This window comes from Carcharodon carcharias, chromosome 21, assembly GCF_017639515.1.
Source record: "Carcharodon carcharias isolate sCarCar2 chromosome 21, sCarCar2.pri, whole genome shotgun sequence".
Classification (NCBI taxonomy): Eukaryota; Metazoa; Chordata; class Chondrichthyes; order Lamniformes; family Lamnidae; genus Carcharodon; species Carcharodon carcharias.
Window position 1 is genome coordinate 12,545,887 of NC_054487.1, and position 27,639 is coordinate 12,573,525.

Consider the following 27,639-nt stretch of genomic DNA (forward strand, 5'->3'; position numbering starts at 1 on the left):
TCGCCACACCCTGAATTTAAATTCCCTTCAACACCACTCAGAATTATCTGGACAAAGGCAATTTCTTTTCCCTTAAATAAGTTATTTGATCTCAAGGTATAGGTTACTTAATATCTAGACAGCCTGCTTCAATTTTTCCCCCGATGTTCTTTGGTCTCTCTCTTAAATCATACTGGTGAGTGAACCCCAAATTACAAAAAATAATAGATATTAATTTAAAATATTAATTTTAAAATATACAGAATCAATTGCATTGTATAAATAGAATTAAATGCTGGAATTTATACCCATATGTTAAATTAGTCACTTTTGCCACTGCTGTGCAAGGCCAAATTCTGATATGCACTACTCAACAGTTAGTTTGGAGTAATAGCATAGCCTACCTCCCACAATTTTGGGACATAGGAGTTAGGAGCATGAGTAGGCCATTCAGCCCTTTGAGCCTTCTCCACCATTCAATAAGATCATGGCTGACGAGATTGTGATCTCAACTCCACTCTGCCGTCTGACCCCCCATTAACCCTCGACTCACTTGTCCAACTCTGCCTTGAATAAATTCAGTGATCCAGCCTGCACTACTTTCCAGGGAAGAGAATTCCACAGACTAACAACCCTTTGAAAGAAAACATTTCTCCTCATCTCAGTCTTAAAAAGGTTATTCATATTCTTATTCTTTTATTCTTAAACTGTGCCTTCTGATTCTAGTCTCTCCCACAAGTGGAAACATTCTCCCAAAACCGCTCACAACCTTATATGTTTCAATAAGATCACCTCTCATTCTTATATAATATCTGATCAGCCTGTACTGGATGCAAGCTCAGGCACATTTGTCACTTGCTCCAGACTAAGTGGCCAATGGTTCAGCCAACAGTAGATTTTACAATGATTTGTGCAGTGTCAGCACTTCAACATGCAATCTGGCAGTCAACTAAAGAAATCATTAATCCATGCCATATATAGCACTGCAAGCAATCTGCAGCATCAAATGTTTTCACCCATGAAGATCTACACTGTTCTCAGTCCCTGTCTGAATCATTTGTGTGGAAGTAGGTTTAGTATTGAAGTGCAAGACATTGTTATACAGGATTTAATTCCTACATTTTTTTCAAGAATCTTCATGAATTCTTCATGCTCCAGCAACATCATGAACCCTTCTGTGTCTTGTCCAAGTAACTATTTGTTTTATACAGCATTAGAAAGTAAGTGCTGGTGAATTACTCCACCAAGCTTAATGCTGCCCTCACCAGACATCCACGCAGATGTACTGGCCAACAAAAAGCTACTGTGCAGCTATTCAGAATGGGAGTCCTGCTGGACATTAGACTAAAGCTTGAAAGAAAATCATAAATCACCAAACTGTTGTCCTAGCCAGGGTCTGTTAGTTCTGCACAAAATCAGGATTCAATCTGCGTGGCTTAGGCCTATAACTGGACATTTACTTCACCCATTAGAGCACTGAGAATACTCAGCAAAAGGTGATTGTTTCATTCAAACTCTTTAATTTCATTTAAAGTGCAGAGTTAAACTCTGCTATGAGGACTTGTGTGTGTACTGAGGTACACCCTGTACTTGTGGCTTAGGAAGCAATAAAGCTGGGCCAACCAATAACAATTTCTTGGCAATGAAACATTAATCATTCAGGTCTGAGATCCTTTCAAAATTATGGCACCTGCATATTCAGCAGCAAGAGACTATTAACCAGAAGGGTTACAAGAAAGTCCCTTTCCTATTCAGTTGCAATTTTTTTCAGCCAAAACAGATATTAGTCGGCAAACCACACATTACATTGCTTCCTACAATACAGTATTGATGACATCTCTAAAGTGCTTCATAGTTTGTAAAGCACTTTGGGATACATATGAACATGCAAATTAGGAGAAGTAGGTCATCCGACCCCTCCAGCCTGTTTCGTCATTCAATAAGATCATGGCTGATTTGATTGTGGCCTCAACTCCACTTTCCTTCCTAGCCCTATACCCTTTGACTCCTTTGTCAATCAAGAATCCACCTAACTCAATCTTAAAAATATTCAATAACCCTGCTTCTACTGCTCTCTGGGGAAGAGAGTTTCACAGACTCACAGCACTCAGAAAAGATTGCTCCTCACCTCCATCTTAAATGGCAGACCCTTATTTTTAAACTGTGTCCCCTAGTTCTAGTCTCTCCCACAAGGGGAAACATCCTTAGCATCCACCCTGTCAAGTCCCCTCTGAGTCTTATATGTTTCAGTAAGATCACCTCCCAATTCTTCTAAACTCCAATGGGTACAGACTCAATTTCTTCATCCCAGGACTCAGTCGAGTGAACCTTCTCTGAACAGCTTCTATTACAATAATGGCCTTTCTTAAATAAGGAGGCCAAAACTGTACACAATACTCTAGATGTGATCTCATTCTCATGATTCTCATCATTATGTTTAAATCCCTCCTAGGGCTCACCCTATTCCATCCCTGTTACCCCCTCCAGGCTTACAACCCTCCGAAAACTCTGCATACCTCCAGTTCTGGTCTCTTCTGCAATTCATTCAACCCACCATTGGTAGCCATTCCTTCAGCTGCCGAGATCCAAAGCTTTTCTGGAAGTCTCTCCAGCTCTCTCTAATCCTTTAAGACACTCCTCAAACCCTACCTCTGATAAAGCATTTGGTCACCGGTCCTAATGTTTCATTTGCTTGCTTGGTGCCAGATTTTGTCTGATTATGCTCTTAGGAAGATTTCTCAAGGCACTTCCTATGTTAAAGACACTAAATGAATGCAGGTTCGTGATACTGCTAATTTTCAGTATCTAATCCCATTCTCTAAACTGGAACAGATATAAATTCCTTATGCACACTGTGAGAAAAGTGTCTGCGCATGTACAAATTTTATACACATTATGTCCTGAAATTGTAAAAGGCACACTTTGGGCAGGATTGAATGACAACCCCACCCCACCCCCAAGAATGGGTTGGAGGACAGGAAGTGCCATTTAATCAGGTGGAAAGGCGTAGGTTGGAGAACCTGTCATCTGCACAACGGCATTCCCCTACTCCTACCCGATTAAGTCCGGGGCAGAGAAGGTAAAGCAGGTTTGGGTGGGGCTGCAGACCTGCTGAAAGCGCTCCCCTGACACCTTCCAAACTGATAACCCTTCTCCTTCCCCATTAGCAGGGCCTGCCTGGCTGGCACAAGCGAGACCACCCCACTTACCTGCAGTCTAGCCCTCCAGCACTGCACTTGGTCCCGGCCTCCTGTAGCCCCAGAAATGGCCATCGCTCCCAGTGGAGCTGTTGGGGCTGAAGAGCTGTCGACCATCTGGTTGGGCGGGAGCTCTTGGAGGTGGGATCTTCATCTTGAAAGCCCCCAGGAACCCCAGTGGCAGGCAGCAGACTGTCTGACTGGGGTTTAATCCTGTTGGGGCTCTCAGGAATGACCGTGGCAGAGTTGCCACTGGCTTTCCAGCTGGTATATAGAGACACTGCCACTGCCATTAAATTCAGTGCTATAAGTGCAAGTTCATGCTTTCTTTGTTTATCAGTGCGATGGTCAGCAGTCATCTCTGAAACAGCAGGTCAATAGGTTTTCAATCAAAAAACAGACAGAAAAGCTGAATAAATCAATTATTTGAGCAATTTACAGCTAGTTGTACTCAACTTCAGCCAAAATGTTGAAAAAACTATTCCACTGTGATAGCATCCAATGAAAAAATTATTTACAGAGTCACACATTATTTACCACTGCAAAGAAACATCTCTCACATAAGCAAATTGTACCATTACTTTGTAGGCCAGAACTAGCCGTTAATTTTCCAGCAGCATTGTACGATCAGAAGGCTATAGGTTTCAGTACTAAAAAGAAAACTAGGCATTTGAACTTTAGTGCTATTGGAGAAAACAAGCAGAAAATACTGCAGTGCGGTTCCACCTTTAACATAATAAAACATCCCAAAGTGCTTCACAGGAGCATTATAAAACAAAATATCGCACCAAGCCATATAAGGAGATATTAAGGCAGATTACCAAAGCTTGGTCAAAGAGGTAGGTTTTAAGGAGTGTACTAAATTTTGGTTAAAGATATTAATAGATCACAATAATATTTCAGCCATTCCCTAACTTCTTTTCAGTGCAGATTAATTGAATTTAATGCTCTTTAAGGTATGGGTTCTCAACCAAGGGTCCTTGGTCTTCCAGGGATCGGCAACAAAGTTTCAAGGGGTCTGCCAAATCTTCAGGTTGTTTCTAATATTGACTTCCTATTGCTTTATTTTCAACTATCTCTGCCTTTGTGCAGAGGCAGGTTTGCTGCCCAGGATGGGTGAAGGACACAATGTTGCTAGTCCCCATGATGCTGTGGGAGCAGCAAATATCATTCATAATTGTCTTATTAAATGAGATGAGATATTCCTAAACATGTCAGAGCAAAATAAAGGGAATCACTAAGCAATTTATCCTGACACACGCCACAGTGATTGTTTTTGTGTGGGTTTTTGCAAACCTTCTAATTTACATTCTGCACACGAGTCCAGTGTCTATGAAATTATTTACCTGTCAGCCTATATACTCTGGTAGTGGGCTGCCTTACTTTAATTAGGATTGCAATGTCAAGGGCAACGGAGCGCAATCTGTTTGATCTCTCCCTGGTGTTGGAACCAATGTAAAAATAAATTTCGTCTAAAATAATGGCATCCTTGCTATTATGAACATTGATTTCTGGATAAATAACCAACAGGCTGAAAACATTAAACTACAATTTTCTGCTTCAGAGCTGCAAAGCGACTCCCCAGATGGTCAATGCTACTTTTGCAATGTCCCATTTGGTTCCCAAATCTTAACACTGTATGTTGAGGTGCTCAGTTCGACAAATTTGGTGTTTCAGCTAGTTTTCAGAAGTGAGAATTATCATTTTCAGATTACTGCAAAGCATGGAGATTTAAATACACTTAATTGGGAAAGATTATTTGATAGTCATATGGTAGTTTAATTTATAAAAATAAAAATAATTTTAAAAGATGCATATTACTAATAAAGATAACGTGCCCCTTCTATTTAAATAACACTGATGCAGTCAAGTTTACAAAAACACCTTTCAGTAAATTAATACAACCATTAAGATTGTTGCCATACATGTTAGGACAACCTTTTGCTTCAAACAGATTTTTATGTCAACTTCGTGAACTTTAGGAATTTGAAACCTTACAGGTGATAAAGATAATAAAATAGCTGTTCCAGAGATCAATTAATCCTGCCTAATGTTTACATACTGACCTTAACATGCCAGAATTCATCAAATTATTGCATTAGCTGGACATCTAAATCTAAATCTCAAAATAAAGTCATTTGTTTAGATCTAATGTTGTTAGAGATTTTGGTGCCTGGCATGGGGCATGTTCCAGAACTTTCACTATATAATGCCAATATTCTGGCAGTCACACATACCTATTGTATTGAGATATCTATGGGCTAAGGTCAGATTTCTGTGCATTTATACCAAAATAATAAACCTGCTCTTTTTAAGTGGACTCAATACATGAAGTGCTGAGGAAGTCTTACTTCCATGTGAGATTTGAAAGGCAATACCAATTGTGATCAGGCCGTACAAAAGTGATAGATCACCTTTTATGGAATCATTGACTACAGAAAGAGGACAATCAGTATATTATGTCAATGCCAGCTATTTGTTTAACTTTGCAACCGAATTTTTTGCAGAAAAAATCTTGTATTTTCTTACAAGGGGTCCGCGAAACTTTTGTAACACAGGAAGGGGGCCTCAGAAGCAATAAGGTTAAGAACCTTTTGCCTAATAATAGATAAGGCCTGATGGAGTGTTGGGTAGAAGCAGTTAAACCTCCAAGTTGGATGATAATTTGAAATTGTTTGCTGATCTGTCCACTGAAATACAGACATCTACATGGTTTCGCTATCTCGGCCAGACAAACTTCCTGAACTCCAAGAGTAGACAGATCAAGACATCATCACAATCTGTGGCTGTTCTAGTGCAAAAATGTTCACATTTCATTTGAGAAAGAGACAAGCGGAAATTAACTGTGCGCTGAAGACTTGAAAAATCTGATTCTTCCTATTGAATACCCAGTATGGAAAGTACGCATTCAGAAATGTATGGGGAAATGTACTTTGCAATAAATGTTGCTCCATTGATAATTACAAGACAGTTTTGACAGTGGATTTACTTTTGAACAACAACACGTGCTCTCACAATGAAGTCTATATGCAACCACTTTGTAAAAGAAATAGCCACTGGAGAACGTGTTCGGGAAGATCCATACAAGTCATCATATGGTAAGAGTAGCTCTTAAGCTGCTCAGCCACGAGCAGAAACTTTTTGGGCACCACTACCTCCAACAATGCCTCCATGGGAGCATGGCACTGATATTGGATTCAATATCAGCGCTACCAGGGGAATGGCTATAAAACTAGCTATTTATCCCTTATTTTAAAGAGGGTGATCAGAGGCACACAGTAAGTAAAAATGGGCAAGGAAAACATTAGTTGTTCTCCTGCCTTTGGTCACATTTGTTACTTCACCAAGCAGACCCAATTTGCCTTTTCTCCTCTCTTGTGGGTTTGCCATAGCACTCGTGTCTTACTCTGACATTTGGAAAGATTAGTTAGTGCTGACATTGCACAACAAAGTAGTATTAAGTAGCTTAAACTGACAAAAAGTCATCACTGATTCCACCTTGCAGACTCGCCACACCTTGACCTAGAAGGAGAGCCAATTTGGCAATTTAAAAACAAAAATCATTTGACCCCACCCTCCTGTAGTCTCACAGAGAGCTGGCTGATTTGAAAAACGTTTTCTATGATTTTCTAAACCAGGCTCCAGTGTGCTAACAGGACAGGTGGGAAACATCACCACATCAACATATTACATATTGTGCCTACCTTGAAATAACTTCCATCAAACTACCTTCCAAAAAACCCAGCTTCAATGGTCAATCAATGGTCACTCAATTCAATACAATTCTTAAATCTTAATTGTTACTTTTCCAAGTTCTAGATTTCATTCCAGGTTCATTTCTACATTTCACTGTTGCCTCACAAGTGCAGCTTTTAATATTCTGGTCTGGTTTCTGTCTCCTCCCCTGCCCCACAGCACAGATACTGTTCTAGTCAAAATCATCAATCACATTTTCTGTAACTATGACACATCTTACTTTCCTTTCAGCTAGTCCACTGCCTTCTACTGGTCATTTTATTCTCTACCAATTCTATGAACATCTCTCCTAAACAGCCCACCTTTATGACTCTCTTCTAGTTCCCACCTGACCTTGTGGGGACACTACATGCTCTCCTGTAATATCTCTTCCATTGTTTGTGTTGTCACCGCCAGTACTATAGGAAAATCATGTAAACATTCGATTTTAAATGTTGGATTTAAAGCTCTGGATGAAGTTTTTTTTTAAACTGAAAACTGTATTTACCTGAAGTTCTTCATGCTGGCTTAAAAGAACAATTCATGTAACTCCAAAGACAGATTGAACCAGTTTGAACTGATCCGTAACTGATAGTATGTATGAATCACATTACCCCTGGGAGGGGCCAGGGCTAACTTTATCACGTCAATTTCAAATCACATCACATAAAGGAGGCCTAGACACTGCAAACTGTATAAAAGGAGTGAGCCAAAAATCCCCCATCAGAGCAGAGAAGGTGACAATCACAAAGGAGAGCCTCAGTGTTGTGAAAGGCAAAACTGCCATCAAGACAGGACCACGTGACAAGAACTACAAGCAAGGAACGACCACCACTTGACGATGCTAGTGTGTTCCGCTGTCGACAGTTAAGCCTGTCTGAGGCTGTAAATTACTGTCTTGTTTTGTTCTTAATAAAGCTTTCCAACATTTTACCAATTGACTAGTCTCACTGTTGATTCCCTTCTCAAGTTTGAGCCAAAGTTCCTCAGTAATCTAAGAATCTAATCTTCATTATACAAAAACGATTTGCAAAAATGATACCAGAACTAAGAAGTTATACCTATATGGAAAGATTTAGCAGGCTGAGGATCTTCTCTCTTCAAGAGAAGACTGAGGGGTGACCTTAAAGAGGTCTTTGAGATTATGAAAGGATTTGACAGGGTAGGTGTAAAAAATATGTTTCCATTTGCAGGCGAGGTCATCAGAGCCAGGGGGTCATAAATATAAGACAGTTACTAATAAGTCCAATACAGATTTCAGGAGAAATTTCTTTATCCAGAACGTGGTTAGAATGTGGAATTCACTTCCACAGGAGTGGTTGAGATGAATAGAATAGATGTATTTAAGGGGAAGTTAAATAAATACATGACAGAGAAAGGAGGATATCTTGACAGGATTGAAGGAGCCTTGTGTGCAGCATAAACACCAGCATGGAACTGTTGGGCCGAATGGTCTGATTCTGCGCTGTAATTACCTTGCATGCATTAGCCAACATCTGGAGACAGGATCAAGTTTCATATAATTGCTGATGCCATCCAGTTTTAATTTTCCACCTCCACAACTAGGGTATCCTGCTGCCTATCTGATGCAACGCTTGTGATGAATGAAAAGTTTCCTCCAGCTTAATGCAGACAAATCTGAAGATATCGCCTTGCGCACTTGGCAGCTCAGGTTAGCTGCATCATTAACAGCTATTACTATCTGAAATTAAGTCCAGTGATGCAGAAAGCTCGGCATGTTACTTGACCCTGAACTAAGTTTTCTTATCAAATTCTGTTCCATTGCCGAGACCATCTTCTTTCACCATTATAATATCAGCTGGCTCCACCCCATCATTGTTAATCATCTACTCTCTGCCTTTGTCGTGCCAGAGTACCATTTCTCTAATCCTCTCCTGGCTAGCATCCCTGTTTTATTCCAAATGCTATTGCCCATGTTTTTGTCTGCACAAATCCCCACACTACCATGGCATTGAATCTCAACAGACTAAATAAACTTCTCATTCTCCTCTGAATCAAATTCAAACTCTTGTCCTAACTTCCAAATGTCCCCACTACCAGACTTCAGTGGTCTCCTTCAGCTGACATCCTTCACTTCTTTTCAATGCCCGGCCTTTATACTCTTTCAGCTATTTTGCACTGCCCTGTGTAATTTCCTCCTCCTCACTTTCTCCATTCTAAACTCCAAAGGCTAAATTAAGAATTTTGTCTTCAACCCCTTTGTTTGACCCTGCCCCTTCACTTCATTCTAGCTGATCTTTCTTTTTCATTCAACATTCATTTTCTTTGCTCCACAAAGCACTGAAGATTACTATATAAATGCAGTGTTGGTCCAACATTATGCAGCTCAAAAAGCTCTCTTTAGACACAACCAAAGATTGTAGTAACAAAACCAATAATTGTACTGTCAGGCACTTTTCCGTTCAAATGGCATAATACAAACATTTCATGCACCCTCAATTATGTTGTACCGAGATCCCAGTGACAAGACTGCATACTGACCAAGTACTTGCACTTTTTGCAAGCCTGCATTAACGGTCTGTAAAAGAGCATTTGCAGAGGTGAAAGGGTGACCCGCAGTAGCCTTTCACATTCTATACAAGAAAAACATCCATCTCTATGCAGCATCCAACCGGGACAGCAGATAAATGCAAGTGCCAACTTTGTTCCGAGGTAGCACTTTTGTCTCCGAACCAGGTGGTCATGGATGCGAAGCACAGGCTTGAGCACATTAGTCTAGGTAAACAATACTAAAGGAATGCTGCACTGTCAGGAGCTGCCAACTTTTGGATGAGACAATAATTTGCATCACACATTTAAAGTAGGAACAATTCCTAAGATACTTCACAGAAGCATAATCAGGTAAACACTGGCATTAAGCTAAAGAAGGTGTCAGAAGGAGAGCTGGAAGTTTGGTATAAGAGGCTTTGAAGAGGGCCTGAAAAGATAAGAGAGAGGCAGACAGGAAATTCCAGAGTTTAGGGTCAGAGAGGTGTACAGGCATCAATGGTGGGATGAAGGAAGATGGGGATGCACAAGGGGCCAGAGCTGGAGAAAGGCCAAATTCTTGGAGGATTGTAGGGTGGTCATTCATCTCTCTGCTCCTTGTGGGATTAAGCTGCATGCAAGAAGACTGGCATGTTCCCCATCATTACAGCAGAGATTACACTTTTTAAATATTTAATTAGCCGTGAAACGCACTGGGATATCCAGATGTTGTGGAAGTGTTATATGAATGCAAGCTCTTTCTTTCAGAATTTATTTGCAAGGGGATTTGACATTTGGGATGTAATGTGGATTAAAGTTAGATTAAACATTTTACATTGAACATTTTTACCCCAAAATTACTTTCTTCTACAAGATTCATGGAGATCACCTGTTCAATATATCTATAACTGCTCCAACACAATCATGGCTGCTCTTCAGCCTCAACTCCACTTTCCCAGCCACTCCTCATATCCCTTGATTCCCTAAGGGCCCAAAATTCTCCATAACTCAGCTTTCAATATATTCAATGATGGAGCAAAAATGTCTAGGGTGGGCAATTCCAAAGATTCACAAATCTTTGAGTGACAAAATTTCTAACCTCAGCTTTAAATGATTGGCCCCTTATCGTGAGCCTGAGACTACATATTTTAGATTTCGCAGCCAGGGGGACCTCTGTGTCGACCATGTCGAGTCCCTTCAGAATCTTGTAAGTTTCAATGAGATCAACTCTCATTCTCCCAAACTCCAAAGAATACAGTCTCAATTTACTTAGCCCCTCATCCCAGGTACCAACCAAGCAAACCTTCGCTGTGCTGCCTCCAATACAAGTACATCCTTCCTCAAATATGGAAACCAAAACTGCACACAATACCCCAGGTGTGGTCTCACCAAAGCCCTGTACAATTGCACCAAAACATAGACATTCTTGTACTCCAACCCCTTTGAAATAAAGGCCAACATGTAATTTGCCTTGTTAATTGCTTGCTGTACCTGCATGCTAACTTTCCTTTTCCAACTGTCACCTTGTTGCCCACTCACATCTCTTCTAAGCCTCTATGTCCTCCTCACAGCTTACATTGCCACCTAGCTTTGAATCATCAGCAAGTTTGGATACATTGCTCTCTGCCTCCTCGTTTAAACTATTAGTATAGATTGTAAATAACTGATGCACAGTAAAGATAGTAGTGGTACTTCACTAGTCACAGGCTGCTTTAGTGACTGGAAGCCAGTGTCCAGTGGCGTACCACAGGGATCTGTGCTCGGTCTCCTATTATTTGTTATTTATGTAAACGACATAGATGACTATGTGGGGGGTAGGATTAGTAAGTTTGCGGATGACACAGAGATTGGCCGGGTGGTTAACAGTGAGGTTGAGTGTCTTGGGCTACAGGAAGATATAGACGGAATAGTCAAACGGGCAGATAAGTGGCAGATGGAACTTAACCCTGAAAAGTGTGAGGTGATACACTTTGGAAGGAGTAATTTGACAAGGGAGTATTCAATGAACAGCATGGCACTAGGAAGTTCTGAGGAACAAAGAGACCTTGGCATGTGTGTCCATATATCTCTGAAGGCAGAGGGGCATGTTAGTGGGGTGGTGAAAAAGGCATATGGGACACTTGCCTTTATCAATCGAGGCATAGATTACAAAAGTAAGGAGGTCGTATTGGCATTGTATAGAACCTTGGTGAGGCCACAGCTGGAGTACTGTGTGCAGTTCTGGTCGCCACATTATAGGAAGGATGTGATTGCACTGCAGGGGGTGCAGAGGAGATTCACCAGGATGTTGCCTGGGATGAAACATTTAAATTATGAAGAGGTTGGATAGACTTGGGTTGTTTTTGTTGGAGCAGAGAAGACTGAAGGGCGACCTGATCGAGGTGTACAAGATTATGAGGGGTATGGACAGGGTAGATAGGGAGCAGCTGTTCCCCTTAGTTGAAGGGTCAGTCACAAGGGGACATAAGTTCAATGCGAGGGGCAGGAGGTTTGGGGGGGCGTGGGGGGGAATGTGAGGAAAAACTTGTTTACCCAGAGGGTGGTGACGGTCTGGAATGCATTGCCTGGGAGGGTGGTGGAGGCGGGTTGCCTCACATCTTCTAAAAAGTACCTGGATGAGCACTTGGCACGTCATTACATTCAAGGCTATGGGCCATGTGCTGGTAAATGGGGTTATGTAGGTAGGTCAGGTGTTTCTCATGTGTTGGTGCAGGCTTGATGGGCCGAAGGGCCTCTTCTGCACTATGTGATACTGTGAAAACTTGAAAATGCCCCTTCATCCCTACTCTCTGCTTTCTGTCCATTAACCAATCCTCCAATCTTGCTAATATATTATCCCTAACTCCATGAGCCTTTCTCTTGTGTATTAATCTTTTGTGTGACATCTTATCAATTGCCTTTTGGAAATCCAAGTACACAACAACTACTGGTTCCGCTTCATCCACCCTACCGGTTACATCCTCTAATAAATTTGTCAAACACAACTGCCATTTTGTAAAACCACGTTGATTTTGTCTGACCATCCTATGATCTTCTAAGTGCATTGTTAAGACTTCCTTAATAATAGATACCAGCATTTTCCTGATAACTGATATCAAGGCAACTGGCCTGACATTCCCCCTTTCTCTAACCCTCCTTTCTTAAATGCATTTGCTAATTTCCAATCCATTGGCACTGTTCTGGAACCTAGGGAATTTTGGAAAATCGTAAACAGCATATCAACTATCTCTGCAGCTACCTCTTTTAGGACTCTAGGATGTAAGCCATCAGGTGATGAAGATTTGTCAGAATGTTGTTCCCCAAGTTTCTCCAATACTTTTTCTCTGCTGATAATAAGACCTCACATTTACTAACCTCTTGGTTACCCTCTATTTCCGATATGCAATTTAAGTCTTCTACAGTGAAGGCAGACAAAATATTTATTCAGTGTCTCCACGATTTCCTCATTCCCATGATAATTTCTTCTCTCAGTCTCCAGGGGATTAAAGTTTACTTAAGCTACTCTCCTTCTTTCGTACTTATAAAAGCTCTTATCTGTTTCCATTCTTGGCTAGTTTACCCGCCCTTCTGTGGATCACCACCTTAATATGGTAGAGAGGCTTCTGCGCTCCACAATCCCTCGAGCGATGCCATTGGGTGCTCCATGCTCCTGGTAGGGCCACCCATGTTGCAAGGTCAGGGAGAGGTACCAAAGTGCAGCATAAAAAGTCCTCAATGACAGAACAGGTAAAGGAAGACTGCTCACCCGTCATTGAAATCTGACCACCAACCTGCCAAGATCACATCAAGAATGACAGTATGGACAATGATAGTGCCTCAAGGTCAAAGTCACTTGCAGGCTTCTACCAGGGTCCATTTGCCAAGTCCTGTGGCGATAGAGAATTGATGACAGGGACAGGGCTTTGAATCAAGAATCTGCACACAGGTGACAGATGCATGAAGATCATTGGACACCCACATTGGGCAGCAGCATCCATGACGGAGCAAGCCTCTTCCTGCTCACCACCTTCCACCACACCACACCCCCCCGCACTCACATCCCCCACGCCAAACGGGGAGGGGTCTAGAAAAGGTGCCTTAAAATTAGGCTGCCCCACTTTCTCCTAGCTGGGAACCACAACCTGTGGGATCACCATCTTTGTGGTCAAAGAAAAAAAACTTTAAATTTTGCAACTTGGAATGCTAGAAAACTCATGGTCAATCTCAAGTGACCGTTCAGAGAGAACAACTGCGATTGCATCATGTGAACTATCAAGACTCCAAATTGACATCGGCGCCCTCAGTGAGACCTGCTTTCCCGGGGAGGGGTCACCTAAAAGGAACAAGCAGAGGATACACCTTCCACTGAAAAAGAAACACTGAGAGCGACCCTCATATCCACAGAGTTGGTTTTGCGGAGTAGGATCTTGAATGCACTATCAGAACTCCCCAGTTGCATAAACTAAAAGACTCATGAAACTTCACCTACAGCTCAATTGTAACCAGGATGTTTACTCTCATATTCTGTTTTTTCCCTTATCTTTTTGATGGCACTTTGCTTGTTTCTAAAACACTTCCAACCTTTAGGCTACGACTATTCTTTGCAACATTATAAACATTTTCTTTTAATCTAATACCATGCTTAACTTCCTTAGTAAGTCACAGATCGCTCTTGCTTGCTGAACTTAACTTTACCCCTATATCTTTTCACCTATTTACTCAATCACCTTTAGCCAGCTCTCCCTTCATATCTACGCTATTAGCTTTAAGGTTCTTGTTTGGGACTGGAGAACGGTGGTTTCAAATTTAATTTGAAATTTACTTGTATTATGCTCACTTTTTCCCCACTGGATCTTTTACCATGAGATTACTAATGAATCCTGCCTTATTGCATAAAACTAGATTTAAAATAGCTTTATCCCTATTTGGTTCCAGGAAACTGTCACAAAAACATTCTACAGACTCAGCTCCTTTACCAATTCGATTGGTCCAGTCTATATAAAGATTACAGCTCCCATTATTATTACATTGCCTTTTTTACAAGCTCAAATAATTTTTTGTTTAATGTTCTGTCCAACAGTATAATTTACTGTTAAATGGCCTATAAACTACTCCCACAAAAATCTTGTTATTCCTAATCTCCACCTATACTGATTCTGCTTCCCAATCTCTAAACCAAAACCTTTCTCACTTTTGTCCTTATGTCATCCTTTACTATCAGGGCTATTCCTCCTCCTTTTCCATTCTACCCGTCTCTTCAAAAGGTTGTGTACCCTGGAATCCTTATTTCCCAACCTTGGTCACGTTGTAACCAATGCCAATTAGATCTAAGCCATTAATTATGTGTGCCACAAATTCATTCATCTTGCAAATGATTCACACAGATAACGAGCCTTTGATTATTTTTACCACTATAATTTCCATGGATCTTATTCTCTGATGAACTGTTACCGTCAAACTCTCTGTCTCTATCTGTCCCACTCTGCTAGTCTCTACCCACATTCCTTGTCTCTACAATACGACGACTTTTCTGTTTAGATTTCGAAATCTCCTGCACCTGAACCCTTCCCCAGCTGTTAGGTTAAAACCTAGTTAGCAAATTTGCAGGGACCTTTTTTACAGCCCGACTTACTGGTGCTAGTGCCCCATGAATCTAAATCACTTCTTCCAACGCATACCACAAACTCCCATGTATCGCAGTCATGGCACACCATCTGCCCGGTCATATCTGTCTGACCTTATTTATTTATTTGATTACTTGACTTAATTAGTAACTGGTTAGCTAAAGTAATAGCATTCAACATTTGATGAGGATAAAAATAAATCAATGAGACTTGAAAGATCCGGAATAAAATTCATTACAGCAATTACCCAGAGACATATATATTTACATCTTTTGTATGAATTAATTGTGGATAAATCTATATTTTAAATTATTTCTTGCCTGGAAAAAGGTCAACTCACTGATGCTGATGGCTGCCTCTGCCCTCCAAATCCTCCTCCTTCCTCCATGGCCATCATCTACATCACCTCTTCAATAATCCATGTCCACCCCTCCGCCTTCCTCTTTTCCCACCAACATCCCCTCCCCTCCGGCCCCTCCCCGTTCCCCCTCCTGGCCCCATTCTTTCAACCCCTTCCCAGATCCTTCTGCCTCTCCCCCTGCCTGGAGTCCCCACTAATCCCCATCCCCTACCCCCTCCTGCCCCTTCCACTCTTCCATCCTGCCCCTTCATCTCCTTGACCAGTGCCCCGCCCTTCATCCATCCTGCTACACCACTCCCCCAGTCCTTTAGCACTCTGCCCGCTACTACACCCATCGCCCACTCATTCCTACCTTCTCCCACTTGCTGTGCCCTTCCTTCCACCCCTCATTCCATCCCCCTCCCCCACTCCTTCCGTTACCCTGACCATTCCTTTCCCGTTCCATTCTCCTCTCCCACCCCTTCCCTCCCTCTCCCCTTCCCCCTCACCCACGACTTCCCTCCCCTCTTCCATTCCCCCTCTCCCACCCCAGCCCTCCCATTCCCCCTTTCCTCTCCCATCACCCTCCCACACTTCCGTTGCCCAAATCCCCCTCCAACCCCACTCCCTTCTCCCTCCCTCACATCCAATACTCCCTCCTGCCTCCCCCATATCCAATACCCCCTTCCCCAGGCCCATATCCAATTCCCTCTCACCCCATCACTGCTTACCCTGCACCCCCATACCCAGTACCTCCTCACCCCCAATACCCCCCAATAGCCCACTCCCCCACACCCAATATCCTCGTACCCATATCCAATACCCTCTCCCCCCCCACAGCCAATATCCCCGCCGCCCCATATCCAATACCTCCCCCCCATATCCCCTCCTCCTCCTCCCCATATCCCCTCCCCCTCCCCCCATATCCAATACCCCCATAACCCCTCCCCCTCCCCCATATATCCAATACCCCCTCCCCCTCCCCCTCCCCCATATATCCAATACCCCCTCCCCCTCCCCCATATATCCAACCATATATCCAATACCCCTCCCCCATATATCCAATACCCCCTCCCCTCCCCATATATCCAATACCCCCTCCCCCATATATCCAATACCCCCTCCCCCATATATCCAATACCCCCTCCCCCTCCCCCATATATCCAATACCCCCTCCCCCTCCCCCATATATCCAATACCCCCTCCCCCATATATCCAATACCCCCTCCCCCATATATCCAATACCCCCTCCCCCTCCCCCATATATCCAATATCCCCTCCCCCTCCCCCTCCCCCATATATCCAATACCCCCTCACCCCCACAGCCAATATCCCCGCCGCCCCATATCCAATACCTCCCCCCCATATCCCCTCCTCCTCCTCCCCATATCCCCTCCCCATAACCCCTCCCCCTCCCTTCCCTTCCCTCACTCTCTCCATACCCCTCCCCTCTTGGCCCCTCGCTCGCCCAGCATGACCCAGAGGCCAGGCCGCGACCACGGAACCGAGTAGAATAAAATCCCACGCAGCCTGGAAAACGGGGAGCGAGAGCTGGGCGCTCACCTGATTGAGCTCGGTCTCGGCCGCGATCCTTTGGTTGGGGTCGATGGTGCCTTTGAGCGCCTGTATGATCCGGTTGGGGTCCATTTTCTTCAGTCTCCCCCCTCCCTCTCTCTCTCTCTCTTTCTTTTTGGCCCTTGGAGTAACTAAGGCGGGCGGGCGACAACGCCACTCGGCGATTGATTGTGTTTCTTTTTTTTTTCGTTTTTCCTCCCTCCGCACCCGTGCGTCACCCGCGTCACTCCAAGGTGGCGCCAAACACTAAATTTAACCGGCTCACGCGCGCGCCTCGCCGCCGCCGCCGGCCGACGCCAGTCATGGATACCATGGCAACGCTGCCTCGCGCCGCCATTCGAGGCTCCGTCCGGCGGAGCTTGCGTGACATCACCGTACGGCGAAGCCTGCGTGACGTCACCGTACGGCGCATCCCATCGCCTCTCTGCAAGTCAGGCTTGGCTCTTGTTTCGCTGAGGAAGGTGAATGTCTGGTTGTTGAAGAATTTAAAGAAGTCCGACGGCCCGTCAATGGCTCGGTGTTTAATTAGCCACCCTTTACTGCGTAAAGTAGGCCACGCAGGCTCTATATATATCTGGAATGTTAACTGTCTCCCTCTCCACAGACCCTGTCAGACCTGCTGAGTTTTTCCAGCTGTTTTTATTTTTGTTTCAGATTTCCAGCATCCCCAGTGTTTTGCTTTTATCTCTATATTTGACCCAGAGCTTGCGGGGTAGGGGTGTGGTGGTTGAAGCTGAGCAGCTAGGGCTGCCAACCCTCCAGGATAGGCCTGGACTCTTCAGCGATAAAAACAAAAAAACTGCGGATGCTGGAAATCCAGAACAAAAACAGGATTACCTGGAAAAACTCAGCAGGTCTGGCAGCATCGGCGGAGAAGGAAAAGAGTTGATGTTTTCGAGTCCTCATGACCCTTCCACAGAACTAGTTCTGCGGAAGGGTCATGAGGACTCGAAAACGCCAACTCTTTTTCTCCTCCGCCGATGCTGCCAGACCTGCTGAGTTTTTCCAGGTAATTCTGTTTTTGTTCTGGACTCTTCAGTAATTGAAGGTCAACCACCAGAGGACACTGCTCTGTGCAATGCTAGAGAAAAATCATTGGGACAGTAAAAATGTTTTTTTTGTCATTTCCTTCAAACATTTCTCTTTACCAGATATTATAAAAAATATTGGAATTAAAAACAAAAATGCTGGAAAAACTCAGCAGGTCTGGCAGCATCTGTGGAGACAGAAGCAGAGTTAGCGTTTCAAGTCTGTATGACTCCTTCAAAGCTAAAGAGAATGTGAAGGTACTGTTTAAGAGGAGGTCAAGCAAGATAGAAGGTCAGGGATAGGTGGGAGCTAAGGAGAGACTGACTAAGATGTCACGGACACAAGACAAAGGGAGTGTTAATGGCAGTGGTAAAGACTAAAGGTGCTGATAATTCCATTAAAATATTGAAAATGGGGATAAAAGACTGTTTGGCTGACAGTCAAGAATCATCCAATTAGCACGGAAAGGCAATGTAGCACAAGGATGAATGTGTTGCTAGGCTAATGGATGGAATGTGGGGACAAGTCATGTGACGAATCTTCCAGGAATATATTTATTCACAGTTGGCAACCTTATGAGCAGCTTTGGCTCAGTGTTAGCACACACTGCCTCTGAGTCAGATGATGTGCGTTCAACCCCACATCAGAGACTAGAGCACAATCCAGGGTGATACCAGTGTTGCTGCTACATTTATTGTGGAGATCCAGGGCAGAGGTGCCAACTATTAGATGAGGGATATCCCCCAAATGCTCTCTCAAGTGGCTATAAAGTACCTTCTTTTTTGTCTGAAGGCAAGTGTTATGCACAGGATCGGGGTTGATTTAAATAGCACTAATTTCGGCTCTCACCGCCCGTCCATAAACAGAAAGGTGTTTTGATTTGTTTTCCTCTGTATAAGCAGTGGCGTATTTCCCTGACCCCTCAGTTTTTGTGGGATCCAATTTTCTAGTAATAGCCGCACAGCAAACTCACGATAGGATGAAATCAGAGGGTTAGATTGTTTGCACGCATTCAAAATGCGGGAGGAGGGTTGTGATGTCGCATCCATACTTAGACAGTAAAGAGGGGGATAGAGAAAGGAAGGATTTACAATACAGAGACCACAGAAAATAAATATTGGTTCATGTGGATTCCAGATTCCAGACTCAAAGTCCAATGAGGTATTCTTTCACGGAGGTCGGTGGCTGAAAACCAAGGTTGTAGAATTCATTTTTCCGGTGGTGTGGACTTCACCAGTTGAAATAGGCACACAGAAATGAAGCAGTCTTGTAGGCAATGGTACAGAGGTTCCAGCAGAAGTAGAGTAGTTGGGTGCCAGGTGTCCAACCTGGGCCAAAGCTCCCTGGGTGTGGCCTGCTAGTCAGATATTAAACAGCAGACTGAGCTTTTCAGTTCAGCAAGTCAATATTACTTGTTCCACAAGCCAGAGGCCCATGGTACATGACTCCCACCTTTCCACCATCTTTGACAAAGGATGGATATCCATTGTCTGAATTCCAAACCCGCCTTTAGGAATTGAAAAGAACGTTGCGGGGCCTTTGTGTTAGCAGGGAATCCATCTCCTTCTGGCCAGCCTGGGTTATTAAATGCAGATGGCCTTTGTATAGCTCGCTTTGAAGTTGGGCTGTACAGTCCACAGAGGGGTCTTCAAGATCAAAAATATGAGTGCGTTTTCCTAAAAATAAGTGACTTATTTTGTTTAGGGGTCACAGACAGACACAGTTTCACCTATTTTAAAGGTCTTTGATCAGTTTTAAATTATTTAGAAATAGTGATGAGCATTTCTATATATATATATATTATAAAAATATTCAGTGTTAGGTCCTAGTCCCTCACATAGGTCCTTCACAATTATTTACTGAACCACAGCAAAGTGCTGTGATTGTTTTTCTCTGCTGGATTGAGGAGGCAGGCCCCAAATCTACCTCAACCAGAACAGGGATTAAACCCCATGCAGCTGGCACTAATCTGATCAATATGCTAGCTGTCTAGCCAGCTGAGCTAACCGCCCTTCCAACCCCACCCACAGCCCTCCCCCAACATAAAACATCCCAGGCATTATTAGAATGCTTGTTTGTCCCTACAACCACACCGCCCCCCCTCTCCACCTCTCTGTCTCTCTATCTCTCCGCCTCCCACACACACACCTTAAACCAGCTTACATGTCAGCTCTTTCTTGGACTCAAATTCAAGTTCTGTCAAAGGGTCATGAGGACTCGAAACGTCAACTCTTTTCTTCTCCGCCGATGCTGCCAGACCTGCTGAGTTTTTCCAGGTAATTCTGTTTTTGTTTTGGATTTCCAGCATCCGCAGTTTTTTTGTTTTTATCTCTATTATTAGAAGAAGAGCTGACATTTATCCCAGTGTCCTAGGCAACATCTATCTCTCAACTAATATCACAAAAATAGATTATCTGGTTATTCATCTAATTTCTGCTTGTTGGATGTTGCTGTGTGTAAACTGGCTCTCAGATTATAACAGAGACAACAATTCAAACCTATTTCAACTGTGAAGTACTTTGAGATGTCCTGAGTTGATGAAAAGTACAAGTTCTGGTTCTTGCTTGCACTTCTATAGCAAGGACCTTTCACCTTTCATAAAATGCCTCTGTGACTGGTCTACCCCTTATTCCCCATTCTCCCTGCTCTAACGTTAGTGGCTGTTCAATCACGCTTCTGCCCTCTGCAAGTTCTCTCCTACATACATCCACTTAACTGTTTCCCTTTCCCTTTTCAAGTCTGCTCAAAACAGTTTTTCTTCTCCCTTGTTGGCTCCATCCCCTAACTCCGTCAACCTGATCTTCTATCCTGCTCCAAGTCCATTCTTTTCGTCTCCACAATGAAGCGTTCAAGATAGCTAGCCACTATGAGCACAGCTATACACGTTGCTGATAATTGTAATACTTAAAAATTAAGCGCTTTTAATGGATTTATTTAAATCAACCGGGATAGGAAACTACTGCCTATGTATTTGTGTCTCACCACAGAAAACGAAAAGCATTTCACCTACACAGATGGTTATTTGGACAGAATTGGAAGGCCAGAGGAATGATTTGGGAATGCTGAAGATGACTGATTCTTTCTGAGGTTGGCTAAAATTTGAGCAGTCAACCATCTCCCCTCCACATCAGATGACTATGTGCTGTGGTTTTTGCACCTGATCTATCAGGAAAATCCTGTGATTCAATGGGGATGACAGGTAAACAGGTATTTGGTGCTGAGGTAAGTAAGTATTGAATTCTTGTGGGCATAGATCTTTAATAGAAAATAGAAATTTGATTCAACTGCAGGACATGTGCAATCTCTTTAGACCTTAACTGAAGACCACCAATCCAAGATTAGCAATCATTGCATTCATTTATACTTTGTAACAATGCAATTAGTCAGGGAACTAAAAACTTAAAGTGGTTCTGTGACCAAATTTAAGAAATCATTATCACCCTTTGAACAACGGTATACCCCACGTGTAAGTAAATTGTCCAATCCAAGCAGAAAGAAATGGGCCATCACACGAACTTTGATCCTCCTTGACACAACCATATGGCTTCTATTGCCTAAAAGTGCTGTGAACCAGGTGTGGAACTCATTATGTACGTTGAATTGCATTGGATGTCCAAATACAAGACATGTTTGTTTAAGCTCACCATTCAGCAGCCCATGTGCCCATCTTTCTACTTGGTGTTTACAAGTTGCAAATATCAGCGGTATGTTTAGTCCATCCAGTTTGATTGACAAACAATGCGTGGATAAGTGCCTGTTTTCCAAAGGAATTATAGTTAGTACAAAAATACAGTATTTTTTTGTGCTGGGGTCAACTTGCTATGGGATTCACTGAACTCCTTAAACTAGTGCAATTCATCTAAAAACTACTCATTTCTTTCCAAGAGGAATTTTGTATCAATGCACAGCAACTTGTGGGATGGGGTTTGTTTGGTTAAGTCTTTGTAAACTGTCTCATACTCTCATGTAAGTACTTAATTGACTGTAAAGTACTATTGGACAGCCTGAGGTTGTGAAAGGCACTACATAAATGCAAGTCTTCTGCTGCACTGTTTGATATCTCATGAATATTGTTTACCCATGTAAGTAATTGAATTTGCAAATAAATCAGATTAGTGGATAAGGCTGCTATGAAAAGTATATTGTGTGACTGTTTCATTTTGATGGTTAGAATGTAGTCACCCTGCGCAGCAGAAAGATCAAAGTTGTTTGTTGTGAAGATCTGTTTTGCAGATATCCTGCAATGCAACCTGTATGAAACCTCCTGTGAATTGATGGCATAAAGCAAGAGTCTATCTAATCAGAACACTGAACGTTGTGTGCATACAGGTGAGCCAAGTGGTTAAGCTCTATCGAACAACAGTACCAGCTGCAACCTTTTTTCTCAGTCAGTGAAATAGGATAGGGCTTTTATTTGTGGAGGTAGTAGACCCAGACTAATGATGTCTTCAGCAGAATAAAAGAACAGTGAGCTGTTCAGCCAAATTAATTCTCACATTACTTTTGTTAACAATATGGGTTGATTCAAATAGACTGGCCAATTAAGGCGAATGGATCAACTATCAAGTGTTTCAAAAATAACATAGCGAACAATGATCAAACTGGGCTGGAAGAGTGTTCATCAATTTATGAAGGACCAGATTTAGGGCCGAAGTGAAGCTTACAGAGTAACAGGAAGATCAGTGTATCATAATCCCCTCATGGCTTGGTAAAGAAATAAACCTCCCCTTCCAAAAATGAAAATCTCCAGCTAATTACTGCTCACACACAATGAAGCTGAAGGTAAGCCATTATCTGGTACATGCTGTGGACCAAAAAGGACCAAAGCTTCTCACAGTAGCTCCTTGCAAGTGAACTGGACCAAATTCTTATTCTAAAGCCATGGCACAAGCCTTTCTCTCACCAAACTGTAACCCAGAAGTTCAGCCCTGCTTCATAATATAAAAGCTTTCTTTGTGATATTTTTGCTCCGCCAATCCATAGTTCATTCCTGAATACTTGGGAGTGATATTAGCATGATGAAAACTTTGAATTAGCCAATATTTGAATTAAGCAACATAAATAAGAGTAAAGTGCTAAGAAATTGAATTATCATATTATTTGATTGAAGAAAATTTGAATTGCGAAGACAGCTACACTATGGAGAGAATAACTTTTGGCTGTCCTCTGAAAAGATCTCCTTCATCTCAGGGTTTTAATATACAGCAAATTCAATGCACTGGCTGGAGTGGCTCACTGTATCAAGAGTGATAGTTCAGTGTAATTTGGTCAAATTCCATAGGAATTTGTAATGTTGTATGTATGAATTGACTGAGAAAGTTGACTACAGTCTTCACCTGTATTGACTAATTCCTAATCAAGGGGACCTCCTGAAAACAAGGCAGTTGTATCAAAGTTAATTATTGGGACATGAAAGGCTTTATTCTGAGCTTGACATAGTTAACGCTACAGTTAACAACAATGCTGGGACTGTACTTCAGACCTTTAGCTTCTTAGAAGCTAGAAATCATATAAATACCAGCTTGTTGAGGAAAAAAATTAGTGGTTTCTTCAAAGGAAAATGGCTTCTGTGTATATGAAGAAAAAAGCAATCGGATGCTTAATTTCCAATGTTATGGCAGAGCAACAACACTTTAAGTACAAAGATGCTCCAGATAAGAATGATCAATTATTTGCTTTCGTAAACAGCTTAAACTATTGAAATAAGCTAGGTTTTTTTTAACTCTGCTCTTTTATTTTGCTTCTGTATAAACATATTTCTCACAATAAACTGAATTTGTAGTTTCAGCTTTCACTGTGTAGCCTGATAGTGGGGTCTTTTCTCATCCATTGAAGACATAAGGCATGTACAGAACTGGCATAAAAACAGAAAGTGCAGGAAAAGCTCAGCAGTTCTGGCAGCATCTTGCAAAGGGAAGCTGTTAACATTTCAAGTCCTTTGGATCTGGCATCTTATATTGTACATTAAGGCCATGTTACAAGGTTAACCCTGACACACATCATTCCTATCCACAGCATGCTTTAAATTGTGAGGTTCAAATCATATGGGATATGCGTATACTTCTAGAAGATGCTATCAGCTGTAAACTTGAATGAGTAAAGCTGGGAGAGGGTCAGAATTATAACAGTGCATAAGGATATATCTGAACTGAAGACAGTGATCAGCTTACCTTTCTTTTGGTGCATTCTACTTTGTTCAGAGAATAAGTCAGTTCTGCTTGTAAGGGTCAGACAGGATGTGTATGAAGAATCGGCCTTTGAATTACCTATTCTCTCCTGTTTATCGTCCTCGCCTTGAAGATTGGTAGAAACTGGGCAAAACTCCGCAAATTCCCTCCCTTGTCAGAAAAAGCCCAACTGGCAGTACAAGCAGTAAAAGCTTATGTGATAAAAGCAAAAAACTGCGGATGCTGGAAATCCAAAACAAGAATAAAAATACCTGGAAAAACTCAGCTGGTCTGGCAGCATCTGCGGAGAGGAACACGGTTAACATTTTGAGTTCGTATGACTCTTCAACAGAACTAAGTAAAAATAGAAGAGAGGTGAAATATAAGCTGGTTTAAGGCGGGGGGTGGGGGGGGGGGGTGGTGGTGGGACAAGTACAGTGAAGCTCAACGCAAATTGGAGGAACAGCACCTCATCTTCCGACTAGGCACTTTACAGCCTTCCAGACTGAATATTGAATTCAACAACTTTAGATCATAAACTCTCTCCTCCATCCCCACCCCCTTTCCGATCCCCCCCTTTTTTCCCAATAATTTATATAGATTTTTCTTTTCCCACCTATTTCCATTATTTTTAAATGTATTTCCATCCATTGTTTTATCTCTACCTTTTAGCCTTTTTCGATTCCTTCAGCCCACCCCACCCCCACTAGGGCTATCTGTACCTTGCTCGTCCTGCTTTCTACCCTTAATCAGCACATTCCTTAGATAATGTCACCACCTTCAACACCTCTTTGTCCTTTTGTCTATGACATCTTTTGGCTATCTCCACTGGCCCTTTATCCTGCTCTACTTGTCACACTCCCCCCCCCCCCCCCGCCCCTTAAACCAGCTTATATTTCACCTCTCTTCTATTTTTACTTGGTTCTATTGAAGAGTCAAACGGACTTGAAACATTAACTGTGTTCCTCTCCGCCAATGCTGCCAGACCTGCTGAGTTTTTCCAGGTATTTTTATTTTTGTTTTAAAAGCTTATGTGAAGCTGGGCCTCTGAAAATACTTTGCATCCCATCAAAGTTTATTCCTCTGTATTCATAGCTGAACTAATAGGACTGCAGCTAACTTAATTTACCTGTAAAAATTAGTGTGTCCCTCACACTTCAAAACTGTAAGGTTTCAATAAGACAATTTTTTAAAAATAAGGTAAGAAGGCAGTTATTCCCTGCTGGATTACATGTCCCTAAAAGTGTAAGTTTAACTTTTTGTTTCATGCTGCTTTCGCTAAACAGGAGCTGGAAAGTTAGAAGCACCTTCCAATCTGCAAACCTCACTCAAAAATACATATTCAACCCTAATTGACCCTACACTTGCATATATTTACAGTAATTTTACTATGTGGTCTTACAAGGCCAATAACTAAGCAGTAGCATAATACATTTGTCTTACTAAGGTACAATACTTTGTACTGTTCCAGTGAAGCCCAACGCAAACTGGAGGAACAGCACCTCATCTTCCGACTAGGCACTTTACAGCCTTCTGGACTGAATATTGAATTCAACAACTTTAGATCTTGAACTCCCTCCTCCATCCCCACCCCCTTTCTGTTTCTTCCCCCTTCCTTTTGTTTTTTCCAATAATTTATATAGATGTTTCTTTTCCCACCTATTTCCATTATTTTTAAACCTTTTATGCCCCCCCACCCCCACTAGAGCTGTACCTTGAGTGCCCTACCATCCATTCTTAATTAGCACATTCATTTAGATAATATCACCAACTTCAACAGCTGTGTTCTTTTGTTCTTTTGTCTGTGACATCTTTTGATTATCTGCTATCACTGCTTGCTTGTCCCTACAACCACACCACCCCCCTCCACTTCTCTCCCCCGACCCAACCACCCCCCCCCCCCCCCCCCCCCCCCCCCACCTTAAACCAGCTTATATTTCACCCCTCTCCTTGGATTCACCCAGTTCTGTTGAAGGGTCATGAGGACTCGAAACGTCAACTCTTTTCTTCTCCGCCGATGCTGCCAGACCTGCTGAGTTTCTCCAGGTAATTCTGTTTTTGTTTTGGATTTCCAGCATCAGCAGTTTTTTGTTTTTATTACAATACTTTGTTCCTTTGTAAAACAGCACATCATCCAATTCACATAAGAAAGTTCACATAAAGATTATTTTTTCATTATTTATTTATTCATGGAAAGTGGGCATCTCTAGCAAGGCTGGCACTTATTGACCCATCCCTAATTGATTTTGATAAGGTGCTGGTGAGCTGCATTCTGGACCAGCTGCAGTCTGTGTGGAGAAGAAATTCCCAGTGTTGTTAGGTAGCTTTACAAAAGGGAAATCGTGTTTCACAATTTTATTTGAGTTTTTTGAGGATATAACTGGTAGGGTAGATAGAGAGGAACCAATAGATATAGTTTACCTAGATTTATAAAAGGCATTTGATAAGGTGCTACATAAAAGATTGATAAGCAAGCTAGGGGTTTATGGAATTGGGGGTAATATATTAACATGGATAGAGGATTGGTTAACAGACCGGAAGCAAAAAGTAGCAACAAATGGGAGCATTTTCAAGTTGGCAGGCTACGGTTAGTGGAGTGCTGCAAGGATCAGGGCTGGGTTCACAGCTATTTATAATTTATGTTAATGACTTAGATGAAGATACAGAGAGTAATGTATCTAAGATTACTGACGATACAAAACTAGTTGCAAATGTAAGTTGTGAGCAGGACACAGAAAGGCTGCAAAGAGATATAGATGGGTTAAGTGAATGGGCAACAAGATGGCAGACAGAGTATAATGTGGGGATGTATGAAGTTATTCACTTTGGTCGTATGAATAGATAAGCAGAATTTTTTTTACAGGTGTAAAACTTATAAATGTTGGTGTTCGGAGGGACTTGGGTGTGCTTATACGAGGAATGCAAAATGTTAACATGCAAGTACAGTAAGCAATTAGGAAGGCAAATGGCATGTTGCCCTTTATTGCAAGAGGATTGGAGTGCAGAAAAAAAGAAGTCTTTACACAATTGTACAGGGCTTTGGTGAGGCCACACCTGAAATATGTGCAGTAGTGCAGCAAAGGTCCATTAGTTCATGGGATGAAGGGGTTACCCTGAGGCTGAGTAAATTGGGCTTATATTCTTTGGAGTTTAGAAGAATGAGAGGCGATTTTGTTGAAACATACAAGGTTCTGAAGTGGCTTGACATGATAGACACCAAGAGGTCGTTTCCCCTAACTGGGGAATCTTAAACACGGAGGATAAGAGAACTAAGATTTAGGACTGAAAAGAGGAGAAATTTCTTCACTCAAAAGGTTGTGAGTCTTTGGAATGGTCTACGCTAGAGGGTGTGGATACTCCATTATTGAATATATTTAGGGCTGGGATTGGGTCTCTTAGGGAATCAAGGGGAGTGGGACGGGAAAGTGAAGTTGAAGCCCAAGATCAGCCATGATCGAATTGAATGGCAGAGCAGGCTCGACGGGTCATGTAGTCTACTCCTGCTCCTACTCTTGTGTTCTTCTAAG

The 27,639-nt window shown here is 42.4% G+C and overlaps 1 protein-coding gene and 1 long non-coding RNA gene across 5 annotated transcripts in view; one reads left to right on the forward strand and one right to left on the reverse strand.

Moving 5' to 3' along the window:
* The window catches only part of ipo8 (importin 8), a 117,713-nt gene extending 100,592 nt beyond the window's left edge, over positions 1-17,121 (reverse strand). For 2 of the 4 annotated variants that reach the window (XM_041215920.1, XM_041215919.1), the window contains exon 1: positions 16,905-17,121. In XM_041215920.1, the coding sequence (XP_041071854.1) occupies positions 16,905-16,988 (84 nt within the window). In that variant the 5' untranslated portion in view covers positions 16,989-17,121. The remainder of the gene's footprint in view (positions 1-16,904) is intronic. The other 2 variants (XM_041215921.1, XM_041215918.1) reach the window with 1 other exon arrangement.
* A 162-nt stretch (positions 17,122-17,283) lies between these two features.
* Positions 17,284-27,639, forward strand: part of LOC121293286 — an 81,402-nt gene continuing 71,046 nt past the window's right edge. Inside the window, exons 1-2 of the long non-coding RNA XR_005946477.1 lie at positions 17,284-17,377; positions 20,933-21,167. This is a non-coding gene — a long non-coding RNA (uncharacterized LOC121293286). The remainder of the gene's footprint in view (positions 17,378-20,932; positions 21,168-27,639) is intronic.